Source organism: Manis pentadactyla, chromosome 14 (genome assembly GCF_030020395.1).
Source record: "Manis pentadactyla isolate mManPen7 chromosome 14, mManPen7.hap1, whole genome shotgun sequence".
Lineage (NCBI taxonomy): Eukaryota > Metazoa > Chordata > Mammalia > Pholidota > Manidae > Manis > Manis pentadactyla.
In genome coordinates, this window is record NC_080032.1 from 60,391,791 (window position 1) to 60,412,537 (window position 20,747).

Consider the following 20,747-nt stretch of genomic DNA (forward strand, 5'->3'; position numbering starts at 1 on the left):
GCCAAGGCCCAGACCAAATTATTCAGTAAAAACTCGTAGGGGGACATATGCATCTGTATTTTTTAAGAGCTCCAGGTTTTCCACCTGTCAAATTGGCAAAACCCCTACAGAACAGTAACTCCAGCTGGAGGAGAACTGACAATACATAACAAATGAGATCTATTTTCACTTTTTAACCTGGCAATCCCGTATCTAAGGAGTCCCCTGAAGACACAGCTCCACAAACCAAATAACACGCATGAAGAGACTTCTCAAGAACGTGTCTGTGATGGCGAGGCTGCCTTTCAAGCCGAATCGGCTGAGTAAGCTAGGATGCATCCATCCAGTGGAGAACTACGCAGCACAAAGGGCATGCGGCCCACCCCGTGTACTGATGCCAAGTGACCCCCAGAATATCCTGGCAAATAAACTGATTGTGCCACCTTTGGTGTAAATAAAAAAGGAAAGGGAAAAATGTAAGTACATACATCTGCTTATTTTTGCAGAAAGATGATGAAACAGTGTAAGGATAGAACAGTAGCTGATAAAAGTGATTACTGATGGAGTGGATGGGAGACTTTCTGAAAGTATCTTTTTATATACTTTTGACTTTTCAAACAGATGTTTACATATTTTTAAAATATAATGAAGTCAAAAATAAAAAGGCAAACTCTAAAGTTGAAAACAAACTGAAAACACAGAAAGCCTAGCTTCCTATCAAATTCACAACATAAGCAAAGCAAAGCCTGCTTTCAGTGACTTCATATCCTCAGTGACCTACCCACAGCCTTAGTGGGATATACCCTAAGGGCAAAAAATGAATGCAAAGAAATGAAATTTCAATCAGCATTTTATTAGAATAATATTAGTGGTATAATCTTGAAATTATTTTAAGTATATTGTGGGATAAAGCAAATAAGTAATTGTTAATGTAGAAACCAAATGTTCAGCTCAAGATAGAAGACACAGTGTAACACCAAACAAAGTTACTGATTTAGAAATATCAATATGGGTTCATGATTACTGAAAACATTTCATAGGTCTGTCTACTGAAAAGGCCTATAAACTGTGGTAGTCCAGGAGCACCACGAACACTCCAGCACCCAGATGTTGGTTTCTAAATACCAATCCCCAGTAACAGAAACCAGGGCACCTTGGAGAAATGTGTGACTCCAGATCTGGGGCAAAGAAAGGATAAGGCAGCCTGGGACAGTCTCTTGTGGCAGAAAGCATCCAAGGCTAATGGGGCCAGGTCAAAGGCCAAAGGTGGCATGAGGGGGCCCCATGGGCCAAGTTTGAGACAATTTGTGCAACAAAAGCAACAACGACTCTATGTGCTTTTTTAAAATACATGAATGAATAAAAACCCACAAGTCTATACACAAGAAAATGGAAAAATCATCAAGCCACAGGGGCGAGTCCAGCAGCTGATGCTGGGAAGCATGCAGTGCCTGAGAATGCTGAACAGCCTTTTATCCAGAGTGTCCTGTCCAAGGACGCCTCCTAAGGACATAACCATGGTGTGGAGATGTAGTTCTATCTACCATGTAGTGTTTACAGCAGAGGAACTGGAGATCACCTAAATACCTAACAAAAAGAGTGGTTATATAAAATACCATGTATTCATGTAATGGAATAAAGTACAGCCAGAGTATGGCAGAATAAATGAATACTGCTGATAAGGAAAAATGTTTATGATGGTTTGTTGCTGAGAAAAAAAAATTATAATAGCATGCAGAGATAGAGATTTTTGTTTTTAAAATATGTATACATATTTGTAAAAATTATGCAAAGACTATTACAATGATACACACCAAAATGAATCTCCCTGGTGGAATTTTTTTCCTATTTCTGTTTGTCTTGGCTTTCTCCAGTGAAAAGATACTTTTCTAAAAATATTAATATATTACAATTTAAATTTCTAGAAGTGAAGGAATGTTGTATCTGTGGTGGGTACAAAAATGGTACCCACTGAGGCAGCTAGGTGAGGGTCTGAACCTCCAGAGAGGCATCCCTGGGAGAAGCACGTTCCGGTGGCCATGGAAGCCCACCCCCACCCCCACCCCCCACCCCCGGCACAGCAGGGCCACCCCTGCCCCTCCCCCCAGGCTGCAAGGCCAGGCAGTGACAGGACAGCAATGCCACCTGGTGGACGCTGTGTGGCCTGCTCAAGTTGACCCTTTCTGGTTTGGGGACCTGCAGGAATGGGGGCCTGATACTTCCCATCCTTCCCTGTCCCATCCCAACACCCAAGTCTGGTGCCTTACCGGCTGCATGGTACCCCCTGCAATGACCACTGCCCGGCACTCCCTCACCACCTGGGCAAAGGGCACAGCTGGATTCAGGAGCAGGAATTTGAGGCTGCTCTGGCTGAGGCTGCCTGAAAAAAGATAGATAAAAGACAGCTACATGGGGAAGGGGTGGGGTTCAGGCCCCACCAATACTTCCACCAGCCTGAGGTGAAGGGGATCTCCAGGTGGGTCTACCTTTCCCTTTCAACTTAGATCCCGCTGAAGCACCAGGACAACCCTGAGGTGGACACCACCATTCCCTCCCTTTACACAGAACACATTCAGAGTCATAAAGAAACTGGGCCAAGTCACACAGCTCACAGGAGATCAACCAAGACTGAACCCAAAGCCTCCCTACCTTAACCACTAGGCCACGTGGCTTCTCTTGTAACCTTGACCCACCATCTCAGTGCCTCTGCATCCCTCCTCCCCATGACCATCTACCCAGGTCATGGGAGGCCAGCTATCACCCCATTTCCTCATCTGAACCCTGGGAGGTGCCAGGAGGGAAGTAAAGACCCCTTGCATGCTCTGGCCCCTGGCTCCAGGCTGGCTCCTCCTGGATTACCTTGGCGGCTCAGGATGACCCTGCCATCCCGGTTGGCAGTGGTGAGAGCTGCAAGGAAGCCTTCGATGTGCATCAGTGGGGAAGCAGGCCGTGGTGCCCTGGCTTCCACCTCCTCTACAGGGGCCTCTGCAGATGAAGGAAGGAAGGAGGTCTGGGACCACGAAGGGAGGCCTCTGCTGCTCACCCAGGGGAGCTGAGCCCAGCCTGAGGCGCACACATTCTTGCTGGAGGGCCTGCAGGACCCCCCCGACTCACCCTCAGCTACCCTGGGCTGTAGGCTCTGCAGGAAGTGCTGGAACCCAGCCAGTTTGGGCTGCTCCCTGCATGGGGTGAGGACTGCTCCATACCTTTCTGTGAAGCCGAAGAGCTGAGACAGGGATGAGAGAACACAGTGAGGAATGAGGGCGCAGTGTGTGAGCCCAGAGTGGAAGAGGGGCTCCACTGGCCCCAACAGCCCACAGGCATCTGGGCGCCCCTGCCCACCCCAGCCAAGCCGCTCCACAATAAGGAGAATGAGACCAAGGTCCTAGAGGCTCCAGAGGTCCCAAAGGGCAAGGAGAAAGGCACTGAAGGTGGCAAAAGCAGGGCGTTGCTGGGTCCCTCCAGGCCCTGAGAAAGGGGTGGACGTACCTTCCTGCTGACCATGCTCTTCTCACAGTAGCGCTGCACCTGCAAGAGCAGACCCAGCCGTGGGCATGTGTGCATATCACCCAAGCTGGAAAAAAGACATCCATCTTCCGAAATCCAGGGAGAACGATTTGCCGCCTCTTTGTGGCCACATGAACCTCCTTTCTGAGGCCACTCACCTGCCGTTGCCCCCCACCCCACAACACGGGCCCTCCCAGGAGAGGGCCTCCCCAGCCTCAGGCAAGTGGCCTCCTCACCAACCCATCTGCATGTCTGGCCCTCTACAGGCGCGTGGTGAGTTATATCCCCTCTGCTTTCCTTCAGTGTGATAGCACCTAAGCTGGAACTTGAAGGACTGAGTTAAAATGAATGTCCAATGAGCAAAGGCACATGGGAGGTAAAGCTGGGGACTTGCTCGGGAGATGTCTGAAGTACAGTTACTTGGCATGAACAGTTTGTGCAGCCTGAAACCCAAGACAGTGAGTTTGGAGCCTTTAAGAATTTCTGAAAAGAGAATAGCTTTTGCATATGATTCACTAGACTGGGGTTTATAAAAGACATTGGGAAGGAGAGAGAATGAAAGTAAGACCAGGAAGGAGACGAAAGGAAAAGGAGCCCGCACTGCAGGAGCAGCCCTGGGGAAGCAACGGTAAGACCAGAGCTGCTTAAGGCTCCTGGGCCGGTAACTGGGGGAAAGGGATCAGAAGTCTCAAAATGACTCCATATCGGAAAGACACATGCACCCCTATGTTCAACGCAGCACTGTTCATAATAGCCAAGACACGGAAGCAGCCTAAGTGTCCATCAATGGTTGAATGGATAAAGATGTGGTACACATACACAACAGATTCAGCCATAAAAAAGAAAATCTTTTTAGTGAAATAAATCAGCCAGAGCAAGACAAATACCATTTGATTTCACTTACGTGGAATCTAAAAAAATTAAAACACACACTTAGAAAATGACTCATAAGTACAGAGATTCGGTGGTTGCCAGAAGGGAGGGAAGGTGGGGATGGGCAAAACAGGTGAGGGGACTGAGAGGTACAAACTTCCAATTATTAAACAGGAAGTCACAGGATAAAAGTACAGCATGGGACCACCATCAGTAATACTGGAATAATTTAGTGTGGTGAGAGATGATAACTACACTTACCACCGTGAGCATTTGTAATGTATATAAATGTCAAATCACTATGCTGTATGCTGGAAACTAATACTATGCCAGCTATACATCACACAAAAAAATAGTAAGAAAAGATGACTCGGACTGCCAGCCTGTCTGATGGGGATAATGGCAGAGACCACGACCAAAATGGGAGGTCAGGGGCAAGCTGGTTTGAAGAAAAACAGTAAAGGGTGGAAAGAGGGCAGGATCTTGAGTCCAAGCCCCTGGGTTCACTGTCTGGCTCACTCCTGTGTGGCCTGTGACCCCCGTCTTCTTGAGGAAACCTCTCTGGGCCTGTTCCCTGTGCTTTCAAATGGTGGTACGACAGCCTACCTGTGGTCTCAGAACCTGGCGCACTGCCTCAGATACAGCAAGTGCTCCGTGTTATTAATTTGGAATCACTGAGGGTGCGAATAGTGTGGTGGTGGGTGTGCCCCACCCGGGAGAGCGCAGCCATGCAGGCCTGGAGCAGGACGAAGAGGGGGGGCCAAGAGAGCAGCTCAAGAATGTCCTCACCCTCAGCCTATGGCAGGACTATGCTCACCAAGTTAGCTTCCTGCTCTGTCCAGAAGCCCAGGGGAAGGACTGCCCGAGGACAGATGGAGGGAGGCAAAGCCCCTGGAGTTCATTTGTGCTAAGTAGGTACAAAGAAAGGCACCTTTCTCCCCAGCCCCTGCGATCTTCCAACCCTCAGTCAAAGATTATTTTCTTCTTGCTGACACGTTGCTCTGTTTAAGGGTTAAGTAATTACAAACACCTATGCTGTAGGTCTCAGACCTCCAGGCCATCTGAGGACAGAAGGAATTTACTTTTTATCTCTTTTGTGGGCTTTACATTGGGCTCTGCCCACAGGTGGTGATAAAGACAAGGAACTCTGATGTCTTAGTTACTCCTAGAGAATGCCAGCCAGGACATGCACAGCCAACATAAAAAGATGAAAACCTCTACCTTGAACAGGTTGATGTTGTCTATCTGGCTCTGAAAGAGAAAGTCGTTGATGGTCTTCAGCTCTGTCCCTGAGAGGAAACAAACGGAGGGCCTTGGAGTCCTTGTCCTGAAGACCATGGCCCCGGAGAAACACTCAGACACAGCTCAGACCAGCTCTGGGCCGCGGAGGGCAGCCTGCTTACCTGTCTGCGAGAGGCTCTGGGTATTGGGATTTTGCTTTATGTTCCCTAAAACAGAATTTGAACAGGTCAGGATGGTGGTCCCTCTGGCTCTCCACCTTCACACTCTCCATTCAAATATGAAGAGCACCCACACTTCAACAGGATTTCTGCCATTTATAGCACACTGAGAACCCACTGAGAGCCTTCCAGGGAGCCTCAAAGTCTGACCCATGTTTGCGTACTGAGCCCAAAGCATGTGATTTCATTCTTTTCACGCCTGCTCCAAGGAGGCCGGGACAGAGGGACCTCCCCACTTTATGCAGGTGACCAGTGCTGGTAGGGATGGAAGTAAAGATCACCAATGAAACAAAAACCCTCCAGAAAAATCCCTCGCTGGCTTTCTGGAACTTCAAAGGGATTGCTCTACAGTAAAGGAAAGGGCATGGAGCAAAGAATGCAAGGGACCTGGATCCAGAGACTCCAGTCCCTCTTCCTGGGCCCATGGGGCAGGTCACTTGTCTGCCCTGAGGTTTGCCTGGCTCATTGGCTAGGAGGTCAGCTTGCCTGCTGCTTTCCTCACAGCAGACTGTCAGAGCACTCTCATGGCTGTAGAACATGTCATACACCTGTATTTATATTCTGCTATCATGAATATAACCTGTGCAGTAGGATTTGGCAAAATAAAAGACTCAGAACAGGGGCAAATAAACTAGGATTCTAGAAAAAGATCTAAGGTCAGACAATTCAACCAAGCTATAAAAATTAAGAATTTTCTAAATCAATGGTCAGTACAATTCTTGAGGACACAGAAAATCCAGGTTTCTGGACTGGCATCCAGAGAATGGAGTCCAGTAAGTCCCACAGGCCCAGCCATGGTGCTCCTTACCACCTAGCACGGCTACAAACTTCTCCAGCAGATACAGGATCTGTTTGATGTACATCAAGTTCTTGGCCTTCAGACGTTTCCTGAGGAGACACAAATAGCTGTCAAGTGGTGGTAATCCAACAGCAACTGCCCTCCCAAGGCCCCATGCTGAGGCCTTTCTGTCTGCTGTCTTTCCAGGAGGGTCACAGGTACAAGTACACTCCCAGGAAAAATGGCTGGTCGTGGCCCAAGGCCTTCACACCCAGCTCTCAGTCCCAAGTGCCCTTGGTCTGTATGGGGTACACGCCAGTGACAGCACGCTGGCCCACCCGATGCTAGGCCCAGGCCACTGACAGTGCCCCACATGCTTCCTGTCAGAGGCTGACAGGGCCCTGAGGTGGGCAGGGCCTTCCCTCCCCTTCAGGGGTCAGTGTCTCACCTGTATCGTTCCATATACTGGAGCAACTGGGAGTGGGCATGGCAGAGCTGGGGGAGGACAGAGAACAGGTGAGAAGGCAGACCAGGCTCTGGGCAGACAGCCAAGGCCTGTACCAGTGACATCTTAGTTACTCCTAGAGAATGCCAGCCAGGACACACAGGGAGCCACCAAGGTGGGGACAGTGGGGCTGGGTACAGACAAAAGGCACGGGTTTTAAAAGAAGAAAGGCAGGCTCTGCCACACGGTCCACTTTGAATCAGGGAAAAAGCAAGAGGCTGAATCTCTCAGGGAGGGAGTCCCCCTGCTAGTTTTTACTGGGCTGGGGAAGGACTTGCTGTCTGGTTCAAGGCAGCCATCACATTTTGGCCAAAGGTCACCCAGGCACTGGTCAGTAGAGGTGGTGGGAGGTCATGTGGGGTCAGAAACCAGTGATCAAATCAGAGCTCCACAATTAGCTGTGTGACCTTAGACACACTGCTTAAGCCTCTCTGAATCTGAGAGTTCTCAACACAAAACCAAAACACCAGCCCCATGTAGTCAGTGTGAAAATAGAGACTCCTCGTGTGGTGTGTGGCACAGGAAAAGTAAAAAGTAAATAAATAGTGGCTTTCAGAAATCCTGAGCATCCCTCAAAGCAGCATCAGTAATAACATTCCACTACATGGGTACCCCTGCTTCTCCAGTCCCATCGCCTGGGGTAATGGAGAACTAGTTAGCATCCTGGGCTGGGAGGACCTGGGGTGACACAGGCTGGTGAAGAGCAGGGAAATGAGCTGCCTCTCCTGAGCTGGGCCTCTGTAGTCTAAGATCTTCAGGGAAGCCAGATTCCGTCTCTGATGAGGGCACTGCCTTGACTCTGGGCACCCTCTGCCAAGCCCCCTCCACAGAGGGGCTCTGGGTACTGAGAGGAGCAACCACGTGCCTCGTCCCATAGCAGGCCTGGCCCGGGACGGCAAGGCTAACCCACCTGGGAGCCGCTGACCTCGGCACTGTGGATGCCCATGATGGTGTCAATCAGGTTGTGCGCCTCGTCGATGACCACCACCTGGCCCTGCAGCCGGATCCCCGCGGCCTGCCGGGTGGCCGCGTGCAGCAACATCTGGTAGGGCAGCACCACCAGCTGGGGAGGAGATGGGCATCCTGAGATCCCACAGGTGGGGGGGCCCAGTTGACACTAAGCTCCTGATGTGAGTGGTTCTATGTGCTACCCGGAATACGTGAAGGGAACTTGAGAGAGAAACCTACAGCACAGTGCTGGGCTTTTGGCTGCAGACCCTTTCCTCAAAAGTTTTAGGGGCCACATCAAATATACAGAACAGCTAAAATGGGAGCTGTTCTGACTTCCAACTGAACCGAGGACTAAACCTGCCCCCAAGGTAGCAGCACCCAAGTTGGCTCAAATGTGAAAACCCCTCGAGTATTAAAAGCAGCCCTGGGTTCTGGCCACTTCCCAGCCGTGTGACTCTTGGGAAACTCACCACCTCTCTGAACCTCGATTTTCTCACTGCAAAATGGGCTTGATAAGCTTTATCTCAAATGCAGATTGACAGAGTAGACATTGGGGTCACAAAAATAAAAGCACACTGTAAATTTTAGGTGCAGTGTTGTGAGAATAATTTTCCAGTTAGAATAATACTGACAAACATGTGAAAATCCAGAAAACTGGAAACTTATGACCAGGGTTTTAATACTGGCTCCATTACTCACTTGCTGTGAGAAAACATAAATCACAGCCTTTCTGGGCCTTAGTGTCCTTATGTGTACAATATGGATAACATCTGCCTTAGCCATTTCAGTGGGACACTATAAAAGCAAAAATGAGGTGAAAAGTGCCTTACTAAGTTAAGATCATAAAAATTTCAGGACATCTTACTATTTTTGCATATGCATGTTAATAGCACTAACCTCATGCTGTGGCAAACAGCCCCTGGCAAGGGCATGAGACCAGTGAGCTGGGAGGATCCCAGACTTCCAGGAGGGTACCCCCCCATAGGTCAGGGTCATGTACCGATGGGCACTCCACCGCCATGTAGAAGTTATTACCCATGTAATTCCCTGCATCTTTGAAAATCTACTTATATCTCTTCTGGATTGTATGGAATTCTCCGTGAATGATACCCGAAAGTCAAATTAAGCAAGTGGCAGAAAACAGTTTAAATCACACCTACCAGATGACAGTATGTCAAAATGGCAGTTTTTCTCTGGTTAAAGCTAACAGTCAATACGGCAAGTCTAGAGAAGACGGTATTCCCGCATGGGGCAGGCAGGTGCATTAAGTTGGGACAGTTGCTCTGAAAGGCCATTTGGAAACATATCTACATTCTGCAGCTCCCTCCCTGCATCCCTGGCACCTCTACTAGTTTTTCATCAGGAATTCACAGTCCTTCCTGGCTCTTCTCTGCTGTCCCACAATAATGCCAACTGTCCCGGAGGCCCAGAGCCACCAAGGACGCTGGAGCTGCCCCAAACTGATGTACTAGGAGAGTGGGTTACACGTGAGTCCACCCCTGGCCAGGGACACCCTTCTGAATGAAAAGAGGAATAGGGAATTCCCTTGTGGCCTAGGCTGCAGTTAGAGACAAGAGCTGCTGCCCAACCCTCCAGGGTGTTCACCTGGGCTGCTGGGATGGCAAACCGGCTCCCGTAATAGGGACAGGCCCGAGCCTCCTTCCCCAGGGCCACCAGCTGCTCAATGTCCTTCACCTCCGCCAGGACCTCATCCCGGAGCTGCTGCAGCTGCTCACAGTTGTAGAAGGGGCAGGCAGCCTGGGACTCCTGCTTTCTCTTCTTGGGCTTCTCTTCCTCAGCTTTGCTCTTCTTCTCTGAGGGTGGCAGAGGCCCAAGGGACAAGGGCAGAAAGAATGCTAACTGTCCATGGGGCCAGGAGCTGGTCCACAGTGTTAAGACCTGTCTCCGTGGGGTCTAGAAAGCCCTTCCAAGTACTGCTTACGATGGTCTCCTCAGAGCACCCTGGCACCTACTGCTTTGTGTTCTCGGGAGCAGCTGATAAACTTGTTCTGAGAGTCAGGGTTTCGGACCAGATGCTGACCCAGCAAGCAAAATGCCCCTTCCCAAGGAGACAGCCTTTAGGGGGAACCCAGGCTCGGCTCTGCCTCCATTTCCGCCAGCTGGGAGTCTGCCCTTATCTCCTGCACCCCTGGTCCACTCCACTCCTGCCCTCTTTCCCAGCACCACCTAAGGCTACATGACAGCCCCAGGGGCTCTGTCTGCAGCTCAAGGGCACTATGGCTACCATGTTTGCTTCTCTGCATCTCCAGGCAGCGGTCACTGATGAGCTGCACAGAACCCAGCATCCTCACATCTTCGTTTACACACAGGTTCTACGGGCAGAGGAGGGAGGAAGAGTGAAAGAAATGGAGCTGGCGAAATGATATACAGCATCCCCCCGGGGCTGCCCACCCAGCCACCTCTGTTCCGTGGACCCACCACTCGGCCTGCCTGGGGGAGGAAGACGAAGGCACAGGGAAGGGACCAGGGTGTGCCTGGTTTGAGACACCCTGCCTCTGTGTACCTGCCGAGAGCCGAGGGACACAAGCCGGGTGTCCTTGCCGAAAGGGCTCTTCCGGACCTCATGCACGAACTGGGCCAGCTGGGAGTGTGTCCGACTACAGTAATAGATCTGCTCCAAAGAAAAAGAAGGGGATTTCAAAGAGGAGACCGCACCGTACCTGAATATCCTCTGCACATCACAGAATGCCGTGGCCCAAGAGGCTGAGGAACAGGGAATGGCCTCAAAGACACAGAGAGCAAGGTGACCCTCCAGGAGCAAGTCTGTGCTAATGCGTCCCCACTGCACCCTCAGCTCCAGAAGTTCCAGAGAGTTCCTGCAAGATGGAACTCCTCCCGTCAGCCACCCCCAGCCTCGGATGCTCTGTCTCTGCAGGCCTTGGTCCCCTTGGGAACAGTACTTCCCAGAGTGGTGATTCCTGACAGGGGAGAGACTGATTCTGGGGAGTGTGCTGGGGAGTGTGCTGGGGAGGGCTCCCTGAGGGCTCGATGTGCAGGGCTGCCGGCAGGCAGGGGTTCATCTGAACACAATCTGGGCTCCTCTAAGATTCAAAGGAGTGAGAAAAGGAAAAGTAGGGAGGGGAATGCCTCATTTCAAAAACAAAAACTAGTCTCACACACACACACACACACACACACACACACACACACACACACACACACACACAAGGAACAGACCATGGGGGGCCAAGGGTGGAGCATTCCTGCTCTGGCCTGTCCCCCTCCCGCCACCCCCATGGAGGAGAAAGCATAGCCTCAGCCCAGGAGGCAGCTCCTTGACGCCCTGGGGCACCTGAGCCCAGCCTCATCCCAGGAGCCCAGCCCCACCTGCCAGGTGAGCACCTGGGGACCATGGTCCGGGCCTGGGGAGCCCCACTCAGCAGACTGGAGCTCTTCAACAGCAAGAGGGGGAAGCAGATGAAGGGCTGTCACACAGTCCCTGGGGATGGAGAGCCCAGGACTCAGCACCCATTACAGCAGAATTCCCAGGACAAGGTCTTACCTTAGTTACATGTTCTTCCTCCAGGTCATCCTCATCCTCATCCACTCTGAGAGAGAAACAACAACACTGAGAAAACAGTCTTCTCAGGGAATGCTGGTCAACTGAAAACATGTGCTGGGCATCCGCCACATGCCAGCGACTAGCCCTGGGCCTAAGGATGTAGGTCCAACAGAGGCCATCAGAACAGAGGTCTGAGCTCTGAGCCGGAAAAAGGCAGACACAGCCCAGCCCCAAGGCCCCACCAAGTGCCCAGTCCTCCCTTGCTCTGCAGAGATGTCCTCCTGGCCAACACCGATGCCCTGGGCCCACTGCCACTCAGGAGGGAGAGGAGAAAGGGGCGTGGCACCCCTACGCCTGGGTCTAGTGTCTGACTCTGTCATCGAGGGGGCTCTCCCCGCACTGCCTGCCCTCCAGCAAACTAGACTCCTCTCAGTTCCCCAGGAGACCTCTGCTCCTCATCACCGCAGAGCCCTGGACGTGCTCTTCTCTGCATGGAATGCTCTCTCCCTTGACTCCCATTTTACCTAGCCAGCTCCTGTCAACCTTGAGATCTCCGCATAAACATCACCTCCTCCTGGGAGGCCTTCCTTGGCCCCTACACCTGTTCTTTATAATTACCCATCTCATTCAAAATTGCTATTCTTGGGGTGTCTCCCCCACCAGACTGTTATGTCCACAGGCAGCACCTGGGCATGTCTGGTTTCTGTGACATTCTGGGGTCCCACCCGAAGCCCAGCACACAGCAGGCACACCACGCACATTTCCTGACTGGAGCCACAGAGGACTGACTGAGTAAATAAACAGCTGCCACTCATGACCAGGCAGGCCTCTTCTCTCCCCAGTACCTCAGCCTGCCCCTTTAGAGCAGTGAGAGAGGGTAAGAGCCCACCACTGAGAAGGAGGCCAGCCCTGCACTACATGGCTGAATGAGCATTAGTCTAGGTTCCTTAGAAACACAAAATCCTTTTATAGGTACATGTTACTGACAGAACCATCATATAGAATATTTTTGTTAACCTAGCAATTTTTTTTGAAAAGCAGAAATGCAAATAGCCTTGGGCTATTATAAGAGGAGTTATTTATAGGGTTGGCTCCCTGGTCAATAAAAAATTGCTCAGTCAGCTTTGTCCGAAAGACCTGGATTTAAATCACGTACCACATGGTGAGCAAACTCAACAGGACCTAATGCTGTAAGTGTGAAGAAATGAAGAGCAAAAATTTTGCATTCAGAAGTGGTTGTGTCCTTAGAGAGGCTCGTTCGTGTCCTCTCAAAATACCACAGCTTCGGAAGCTACATAAGCTAATCTGCAGGATTAATGGCTCTTGCTCAGACCGTAAGGAGCACTTTGTTTCTCTAATAATCACAAACTTCATTCAAGTCTTTATCTTGTTCCTAAGGGGCTCTTGAGGAGAAGTAAGAGTGGACAAGCAATCTTGGAGGCAGTAGGAAATGGATTTTGGAGTACTCACTGCTACCATCTCTGCCTGAGTGAGATGCATAAAGCAGCCCAGACATCTCAGCCTTGAGCAGGGTATTAAGTTTTGGTTCTAATCCATGTCCTGAAATCTGTACTTAAGGGCAGGCCTCTGAGCAGGAACAAAGAAACACCTAGAACCAGATGGTTTCACTGGTGAATTCTACCACAATGTTTAAAGAAATGGTATCAATCCCTCTCCAACTATTCTAAAACACTGAAAAGGAGGAACATTCCCAAATTCATTTTACAAGACCAGCATTAACTCTGATACCAAAGCCATATACAGACACTATGAAAAAAGAAAACATACAGGACAATATCCCTGTTGAATACAGACCAAAAATTCTCAACAAAATACTGGCAAACTGAATTGCACAGGACTTTGAAAGGATCATATAGCATGATTAAGTGGGATTTATCCCTGGGATGCAAGGATGGTCAACACAAGCAAACCAATAAACATATACACCACATTAACATAATGGAAGATCAAAATCATACAATCATCTCAAAAGATGCACAAAGAACATATGACAAAATTCAACATCCATTCATGTTAAAAACTCTTAACAAATAAGGTATAGAAGGAATGTACTGCAACATAACCAAGGCCATGCACAACATACACAATGGTGCAAGGCTGAAAACTTCCTCTAAGATCAGGAACAAGACAAGGGTGTTCACTCTCACTATTCCTATTCAACACAGTACTGGAAGTCCTAGCCACAGCAATCAGATAAGAAAAAGAAAAGGCATCTGAATCAGAAAAGTTGAAGTAAAACCGTCTCTGCAGATCTCCTGATTTTATATATAGAAAACTCTAAAGACTCTACCAAAAAACTGTTAAAACTAAAAAATGAATTGCAAGATATAAAATCAACATAGAAAAAGCAGTTGCATTTCTGTGCACTAACAATGAACTATCTGAAAAACAAAACAATCTCATTTACAATGTCATCAAAAACAATAAAATACATAGGAATAAATTTAACCAAGGAAATGAAATATCTATACACTGAAAACTGTAAGATATTGATGAAAGAAACTATACAAATAAATGGAATATCCCATGTTCATGGACAAGAAGAATATTGCTAAAATGTCCACACTACTCAAAGCCATCTACAGATTTAATTCAATCCCTATCAAAATTTCATTGGCATTTTTCACATAAATAAAGTGATCCTAAAAATCACATGGAATCACAAAAGACCCTGAATAGTCAAAGCAATATTGAGGAAAAAACAAAGCTGAAGGCATCACACATCCTGATTTCAATCTATAAGCTACAGTAATCAAAACAGTATGGTACTGGCATAAACACACACACAGACCAATGGAACATAACAGATCCCAGAAATGAACCCACACATATACAGTCAACTAATATTTGAGCCACAAATACCCAAAGGGGAAAAGAGATTCTTTAACATAGTGTTTGAAAACTGGATATTCACATGCAAAATGACGACACTGGACCCCTATCTTACACTACTCACAATAATTAACTCAAAACAGATTTAAAGACTTAAATATGGTACGTGAAATTACAAAACTCCTAGAAGAAAACACAGGGAAAAAGCTTCCTAACATTGGTCTTGGCGATTTTTTGGATATGACACCAAAAGTACAAGCAACAAAAACAAAAACAAGTGGAACTACATCAAACCAAAAGCTTCTACACAGCAAAGGACACCATCAACAAAATGAAAAGGCAACTTATCAAATGGCAGAAAATATTTACGAACCATATACCTGATAAGGGGTTTAGAGCCTAAATATATAAGGAACTCATATAACTCACTAGCAGAAAACCAAATCATCGATTAAAAAATTAGCAGAGGGGTGGGGTACCTGGGAAGATGGCAGAATAGGAGGTCACATTGATCATTTCCTCCCATGCACATACCAAGGCAGCAACTACATATAAAACAACTCTGAAAACAACCCAAAGACTACAGAACAGACCTGCCACAGTGAATGACAAAGAAAAGGACACACTAAGAAAGATGAAGGAGGCAGAGCCAGTCAGGATCCAAACCCTTCTCCAAACCTAACCCACAAGCAGGAGGGAGCAAGGAGGTAAGGCCCCACACCTGGCATCCTGGCAGCCAGACCCTGGGAACCTGCACTAGATGAGCTTCTGTACAGGAGGCTCTGAAATCAGCAGGGCTTAACTCCAGGAGAGCTGCAGGGCTGCTGGAATGAGCCTCTGCTCCTGGATGGTGATCAGTTTGAGACCCAGCACAGAAGCAGCAATCTGAAAAGCACCTGGGTTATACGTGAAGAATTAACAATTAATTTTGGGCCATGAGCCTGAGGGGCAGGATCTGCAGGAGCTCTCTCCAGGGAAGAACAGGCTAGCTGGCACCATTTTCTTGCCCTCCCTCACCCTAGCTGACCAGATGCTTGCAGGAGCCAACTGAAACTCTCCATCTACCATGACTCTACTGCTTGTTTTGCCCTGTGTTTCCCTGCAGACTCACCCTGCCCAACCCTCCACCTCAGCAGGTGCCCCTCCAAAGCAACTTCCACATCACCACAACCAGGGAACAGCCTCAGTTGGAACCGGTATCCCCCCCAGAGCAACTACCAACCTACCACACCCAGCAACTAGCCCCTGCCAGGACCAGAGCCCCTCCAGTACCTCCTGCCCTGAGGGGAGGAACTAGTCCCACCCACCAGCATGCTCACATTAGTTCCCAACCTGCCCCCTCCCTGCCCAGCATTTGCTGACAGCCAGGCTGAAGCTGGGCCCACCTGTGAGCAAGCACACCTGCAGGGGCTGCAGCAGAGCCTCTTCGAGGCCACACGGGGAGTGAGCCTGCAAGCCCATGCCCCTGCAGCAGTCACAGCCGTCACTGCTGAGAGCCAGGCAGGGCTGGCCGGGACAACAGCCCACCCGCAGCAACCTGGCTCAGCCACCACAGAAGGGTGCACACAGCCCATATAGGAGACTCCCCTGGAGCCACCTGGTTCTGGTGAGCAGGGGGTATTGCACTTCTTGGCACCACATGATGCCTACTACATAAAGCATGCAAGACCAAGAGACATAACCGACTGAATATACAAGACAAACACAGAGAGCCAGACAAAATAAGGAGGTACAGGAGTATGTTCCAGATGAAAGTACAAGACAAAATGTCAGGAAAAAACCTGCTAGATGAAACAGAGTAGAGCAATCTACCTGATAAAGAACTCAAAGTAATGGTCATAAAGATGCTCACTGAACTGGACAGAAGAATAGATGAACTCAGGGAGGACTTTAACAAAAGGATGGGAAATAATAAAAAGCGCTGTCAGAGCTGAAGGATTCAATATGTGAAATGAAAAACACACTACAGGGAATCCACAGCAGATTAAAGGCTGTGGAACAACGGATTAGCAATCTGCAAGAAAAGGTGGGGAAAAGCAATCAAGCTGAACAGCAGAAAAAAGAAGTTTTTAAAGAGGAGAGGTTAAGAGATCTCTGCCACAACTTCAAGCAAAACAACACTCACATAACAGGGTTCCCAGAAAGAGAAGAGAGAAAGAAAAGGGTAGAAAACCTGTTTGAAGAAATACTACCTGAAAACTCCCCTAACATGGGGAATGAAACAGACAGACAGGTCAAGGAAGCAGACAGCCACTAACAAGAGGAACCAAAGGAGGGCCACACCAAGACACATAGTAAAAACGGTGAATATGAAAAATAAAGAGAGAATCCTAAAAGCAGCAAGAGAAAAGTAGACAGTTAAATACAAGGAAAACCCCATAAGGCTATCAGCTGATTTTTCAGCAGAAACTCTGTAGGCCAGAAGGTGGTAGCGTGATATATTCACATACTCTACCCAGCAAGGTTATCATCCAGGGCTGATTCCCAAACAAAAGCTAAAGGAGTTCATCATTATCCAGCCTTACAAGAAATATTTTTAAGGAATTCTTTAACTGGAGAAGACCATAACTGGTACAAAATTATGAAAGGAAAAAAATTTCACTGGTAAAAACAAACATACTGTAAAGGTAGCCGATCAATCACTTATAAAGGTAGTATAAAGTTCCAAAGACAAAAGTAGTAAAATCAATTTTATATATAAAAACTAATCAAGGGATACACAAAATAAAAATGTGTAAACTATGACATCATATAAATAAAATGTGGAGGGGGGTTTAATAAAAAAGATGTGCTTTTAGAATGTGTTCAAATTTAAGCCATCAACCTAATATAGACTACTATATACATAGGATGCTATACATAAGCATGGAAACCACAAACCAAAAACCTTTAACAGATACACAAAAATCAAAGAGAAGGAAATCCAAGTATAACACTAAAGGAAGTCATTAAATCACAAGGAAAGAGAAGAAGAAAGGAAGAAACAGAGAACTTCCAAAACAACCATAAAAACAATGAACAAAAAGCAGTAAATACACAGCTATCAATAATTACTTTAAATGTAAATGGACTTTAAATGTAAATGTAAATAAATCAAAAGATATATGATGAATCACTGGATAAAAATCCAAGGCTCATCTGCTTATAAGAGACTCACTTCATACCTAAAGACAAGAAAAGAAGAGAGTAAACTCAATGAAAGAGAAGAATTTATAACACCACAGAAATACAAAGGATTATAGGAGAATTCTACAAAAAGTTGTATGCCAACAAACTGGACAACCTAAAAAGAATGGATAAATATCTAGAAACATATTATCTTCCAAGACTGAATAAAGGAGAAATAGAAAACCTGAAAACACCTATTACTAATAATGAAATTGAATCAGTAATCAAAAAACTCCCAACAAATAAAAGTCCAGGATCACATGGCTTCACAGATAAATTTTACCAAACATTTAGAGAGGAGTTAATACCTGTCCTTCTCAAACTATTCCAAAAAACAGAAGAGGAAGCAATGCTTGCTAATTCATTCTATGAGGCCAGCATTACCATGATACCTAAAGACACTACAAAATGAGAAAATTAAAGATCAATATCCTTGATGAACATAGATGCAAAAATCCTCACCAAAACATTAGCAAACCAAATTTAAAAATACATTAAAAGAAAGGGGCATTATGATTAGCAGACATAATGTAGGGGGGGGCACGGGGAGGGCTGTACAACACAGAGAAGACAAGTAGTGATTCTACAGCATCTTACTACGCTGAAGGACAGTGACTGTAATGGGGTATGTGGGGGGGACTTGATGATGGGGGGAGCCTAGTAAACATAATATTGCTCATGTAATTGTAGATTAATGATACTAAAATTTAAAAAAATACATTAAAAGGATCATTCAGCATGATCAAGTGAAATTTATTCCAGGGAATGCAAGGATGGTTCAACACCAACAAATCAATCAATGTAATATACCATACTACTAAAAGGAAAGATAAAAACCATACGATCATCTCAACAGATACCAAGAAAGCAAAATTCAATCTCCATTCATGATAAAAACTCTCAACAAAGTGGGTATAGAGGAAACATATATCAACACAATAAAGGCCATATATGACAAACCCACAGCTAACATCATACTCAATGGTGAAAAGCTGAAAGCTATTCCTCTAAAATCAGGTACAAGATAAGGATGCCCACTCTTATCACTTTCAATCAACACACCACTAGAAGTCCTAGCCACAGCAGACAAGAGGAAATAAAAGGTATTCAAGTTAGTAAGGAAGAAGTAAAACTCACTATTTACAGATGACATGATACTATATATAGAAAACCCCTAAGACACCACCAAAAAACTATTAGGATAACTTAATTCAGTAATGTTGCAGATTACTAAATCAAAATACAGAAATCTGTTGCATTTCTATATACTAAAAATAAACTAGCAAAAATTAAGAAAACAATCTCATAATTGTATCAAGAATAAAATACCTAGGAATAAATTTTTTTCGTTTTCTCTTTTTTATTAAGGTATGATTGACATACACTCTTTGAAGGTTTCACATGAAAAAACAATGTGGTCACTACATTTACGCATATTATCAAGTCCCCACCCATGCCCCAACGCAGTCACTGTTCATTAGTGCAACAAGTTGCCACAGATTCACTATGTGCCTTCTCTGTGCTACACTGTTCTCCCCGTGATCCCCCACACCATGTGTACTAAACATAGTACCCCTCAATCCCCTTCTCCCTCCCTCCCCACCCACCCTCCCACACCCCTCCCCTTTGGTAACCACTAGTTCATTCTTGGAGTCTCTGAGTCTGCTGCCATTTTGTTCCTTCAGTTTTGCTTCATTGCTATATTCCACAAATGAGGGAAATCATTTGGCACTTGTCTTTCTCCGCCTGGCTTATTTCACTGAGCATAATGTCCTCCAGCTCCATCCATGTTGTTGCAAATGGTAGAATTTGTTTCTTTCTTATGGCTGAATAGTATGTCATTGTGTATATGTACCACATCTTCTTTATCCATTCATCTACTGATGGACACTTAGGTTGCTTCATATCTTGGCTATTGTAAAAAGTGCTACGATAAACATCGGGGTGCATATGTCTTTTTGAATCTGAAAACTTGTATTCTTTGGGTAAATTCCAAGGAGTGGGATTCCCAGTTCAAATGGTATTTCTATTTTTAGTTTTTTGAGGAACCTCCATATTGCTTTCCACAATGGTTGAATTAGCTTACATTCCCACCAGCAGTCTTCCTCTGCATCCTCGCCAGCATTTGTCGTTCTTAGTCTTTTCAATGCTGGCCATCCTTACTGGTGTGAGGTGATATCTCATTGTGGTTTTAATTTGCATTTCCCTGATGATTAGTGATGTGGAGCATCTTTTCAAGTGTCTGTTGGTCATCTGAATTTCTTCTTTGGAGAACTGTCTCTTCATATTCTCTACCCATTTGTTAATCGGGTTATTTGCTTTTTGAGTGTTGAGGCGTGTAAGTTCTTTATATATTGTGGACGTTAACCCCTTATCAGATATGTCATTTACAAATATATTGCCCCATACTGTAGGATGCCTTTTTGTTCTGTTGATGGTGTCCTTTGCCGTACAGAAACTTTTTAGTTTGATGTAGTCCCATTAGTTCAATTTTGCTTTTGTTTCCCTTGCTCGAAGAGATGCAGGAAGAAGTTGCTCATGCTTATATTCAGGAGATGTTTGCCTATGTTGTCTTCTAAGAGTTTTATGGTTTCAAGACTTACATTCAAGTCTTTAATCCATTTCGAGTTTACTTTTGTGTATGGGGTTAAACAATAATCCAGTTTCATTCTCTTGCATGTAGCTGTCCAGTTTTGCCAACACCAGCTGTTGAAGAGGCTGTCATTTCCCCATTGTATATCCATGGCTCCTTTATCATATATTAATTGACCATGTATGGTTGGGTTTATATCAGGGCTCTCTAGTCTGTTCCATTGGTCTATGGGTCTGTTCTTGTGCCAGCACCAAATTGTCTTGATTACGGTGGCTTTGTAGTAAAGCTTGAAGTTGGGGAGCATAATTCCCCCAGCTTTATTCTTCCTTCTCAGAATTGCTTTGGCTATTCGAGGTCTTTTGTGGTTCCATATGAATTTTAGAATGATATTCGCTAGTTCATTGAAGAATGCCGTTGGTATTTTGATAGGAATTGCATTAAATCTTTAGATTGCTTTAGGCAGGATGGCCATTTTGACAATATTAATTCTTCCTATCCATGAGCATGGGATGGGTTTCCATTTATTGGTATCTTCTTTAATTTCTTTTAAGAGTGTC

General features: G+C 46.4%; 1 protein-coding gene across 5 annotated transcripts in view; it reads right to left on the reverse strand.

Moving 5' to 3' along the window:
• DDX11 (DEAD/H-box helicase 11) overlaps nucleotides 1-20,747 on the reverse strand; it is a 48,756-nt gene that overhangs the window by 3,991 nt on the left and 24,018 nt on the right. For all 5 annotated transcript variants that reach the window (XM_036907965.2, XM_036907983.2, XM_036907992.2 and 2 more), the window contains exons 6-18: nucleotides 11,577-11,622; nucleotides 10,578-10,685; nucleotides 10,299-10,386; nucleotides 9,659-9,867; nucleotides 8,013-8,165; nucleotides 7,046-7,092; nucleotides 6,628-6,707; nucleotides 5,763-5,807; nucleotides 5,581-5,648; nucleotides 3,469-3,507; nucleotides 3,094-3,205; nucleotides 2,839-2,964; nucleotides 2,247-2,359 (exon numbers count right to left, since the gene is read on the reverse strand). In XM_036907965.2, the coding sequence (XP_036763860.2) occupies nucleotides 2,247-2,359; nucleotides 2,839-2,964; nucleotides 3,094-3,205; nucleotides 3,469-3,507; nucleotides 5,581-5,648; nucleotides 5,763-5,807; nucleotides 6,628-6,707; nucleotides 7,046-7,092; nucleotides 8,013-8,165; nucleotides 9,659-9,867; nucleotides 10,299-10,386; nucleotides 10,578-10,685; nucleotides 11,577-11,622 (1,234 nt within the window). The remainder of the gene's footprint in view (nucleotides 1-2,246; nucleotides 2,360-2,838; nucleotides 2,965-3,093; nucleotides 3,206-3,468; nucleotides 3,508-5,580; nucleotides 5,649-5,762; nucleotides 5,808-6,627; nucleotides 6,708-7,045; nucleotides 7,093-8,012; nucleotides 8,166-9,658; nucleotides 9,868-10,298; nucleotides 10,387-10,577; nucleotides 10,686-11,576; nucleotides 11,623-20,747) is intronic.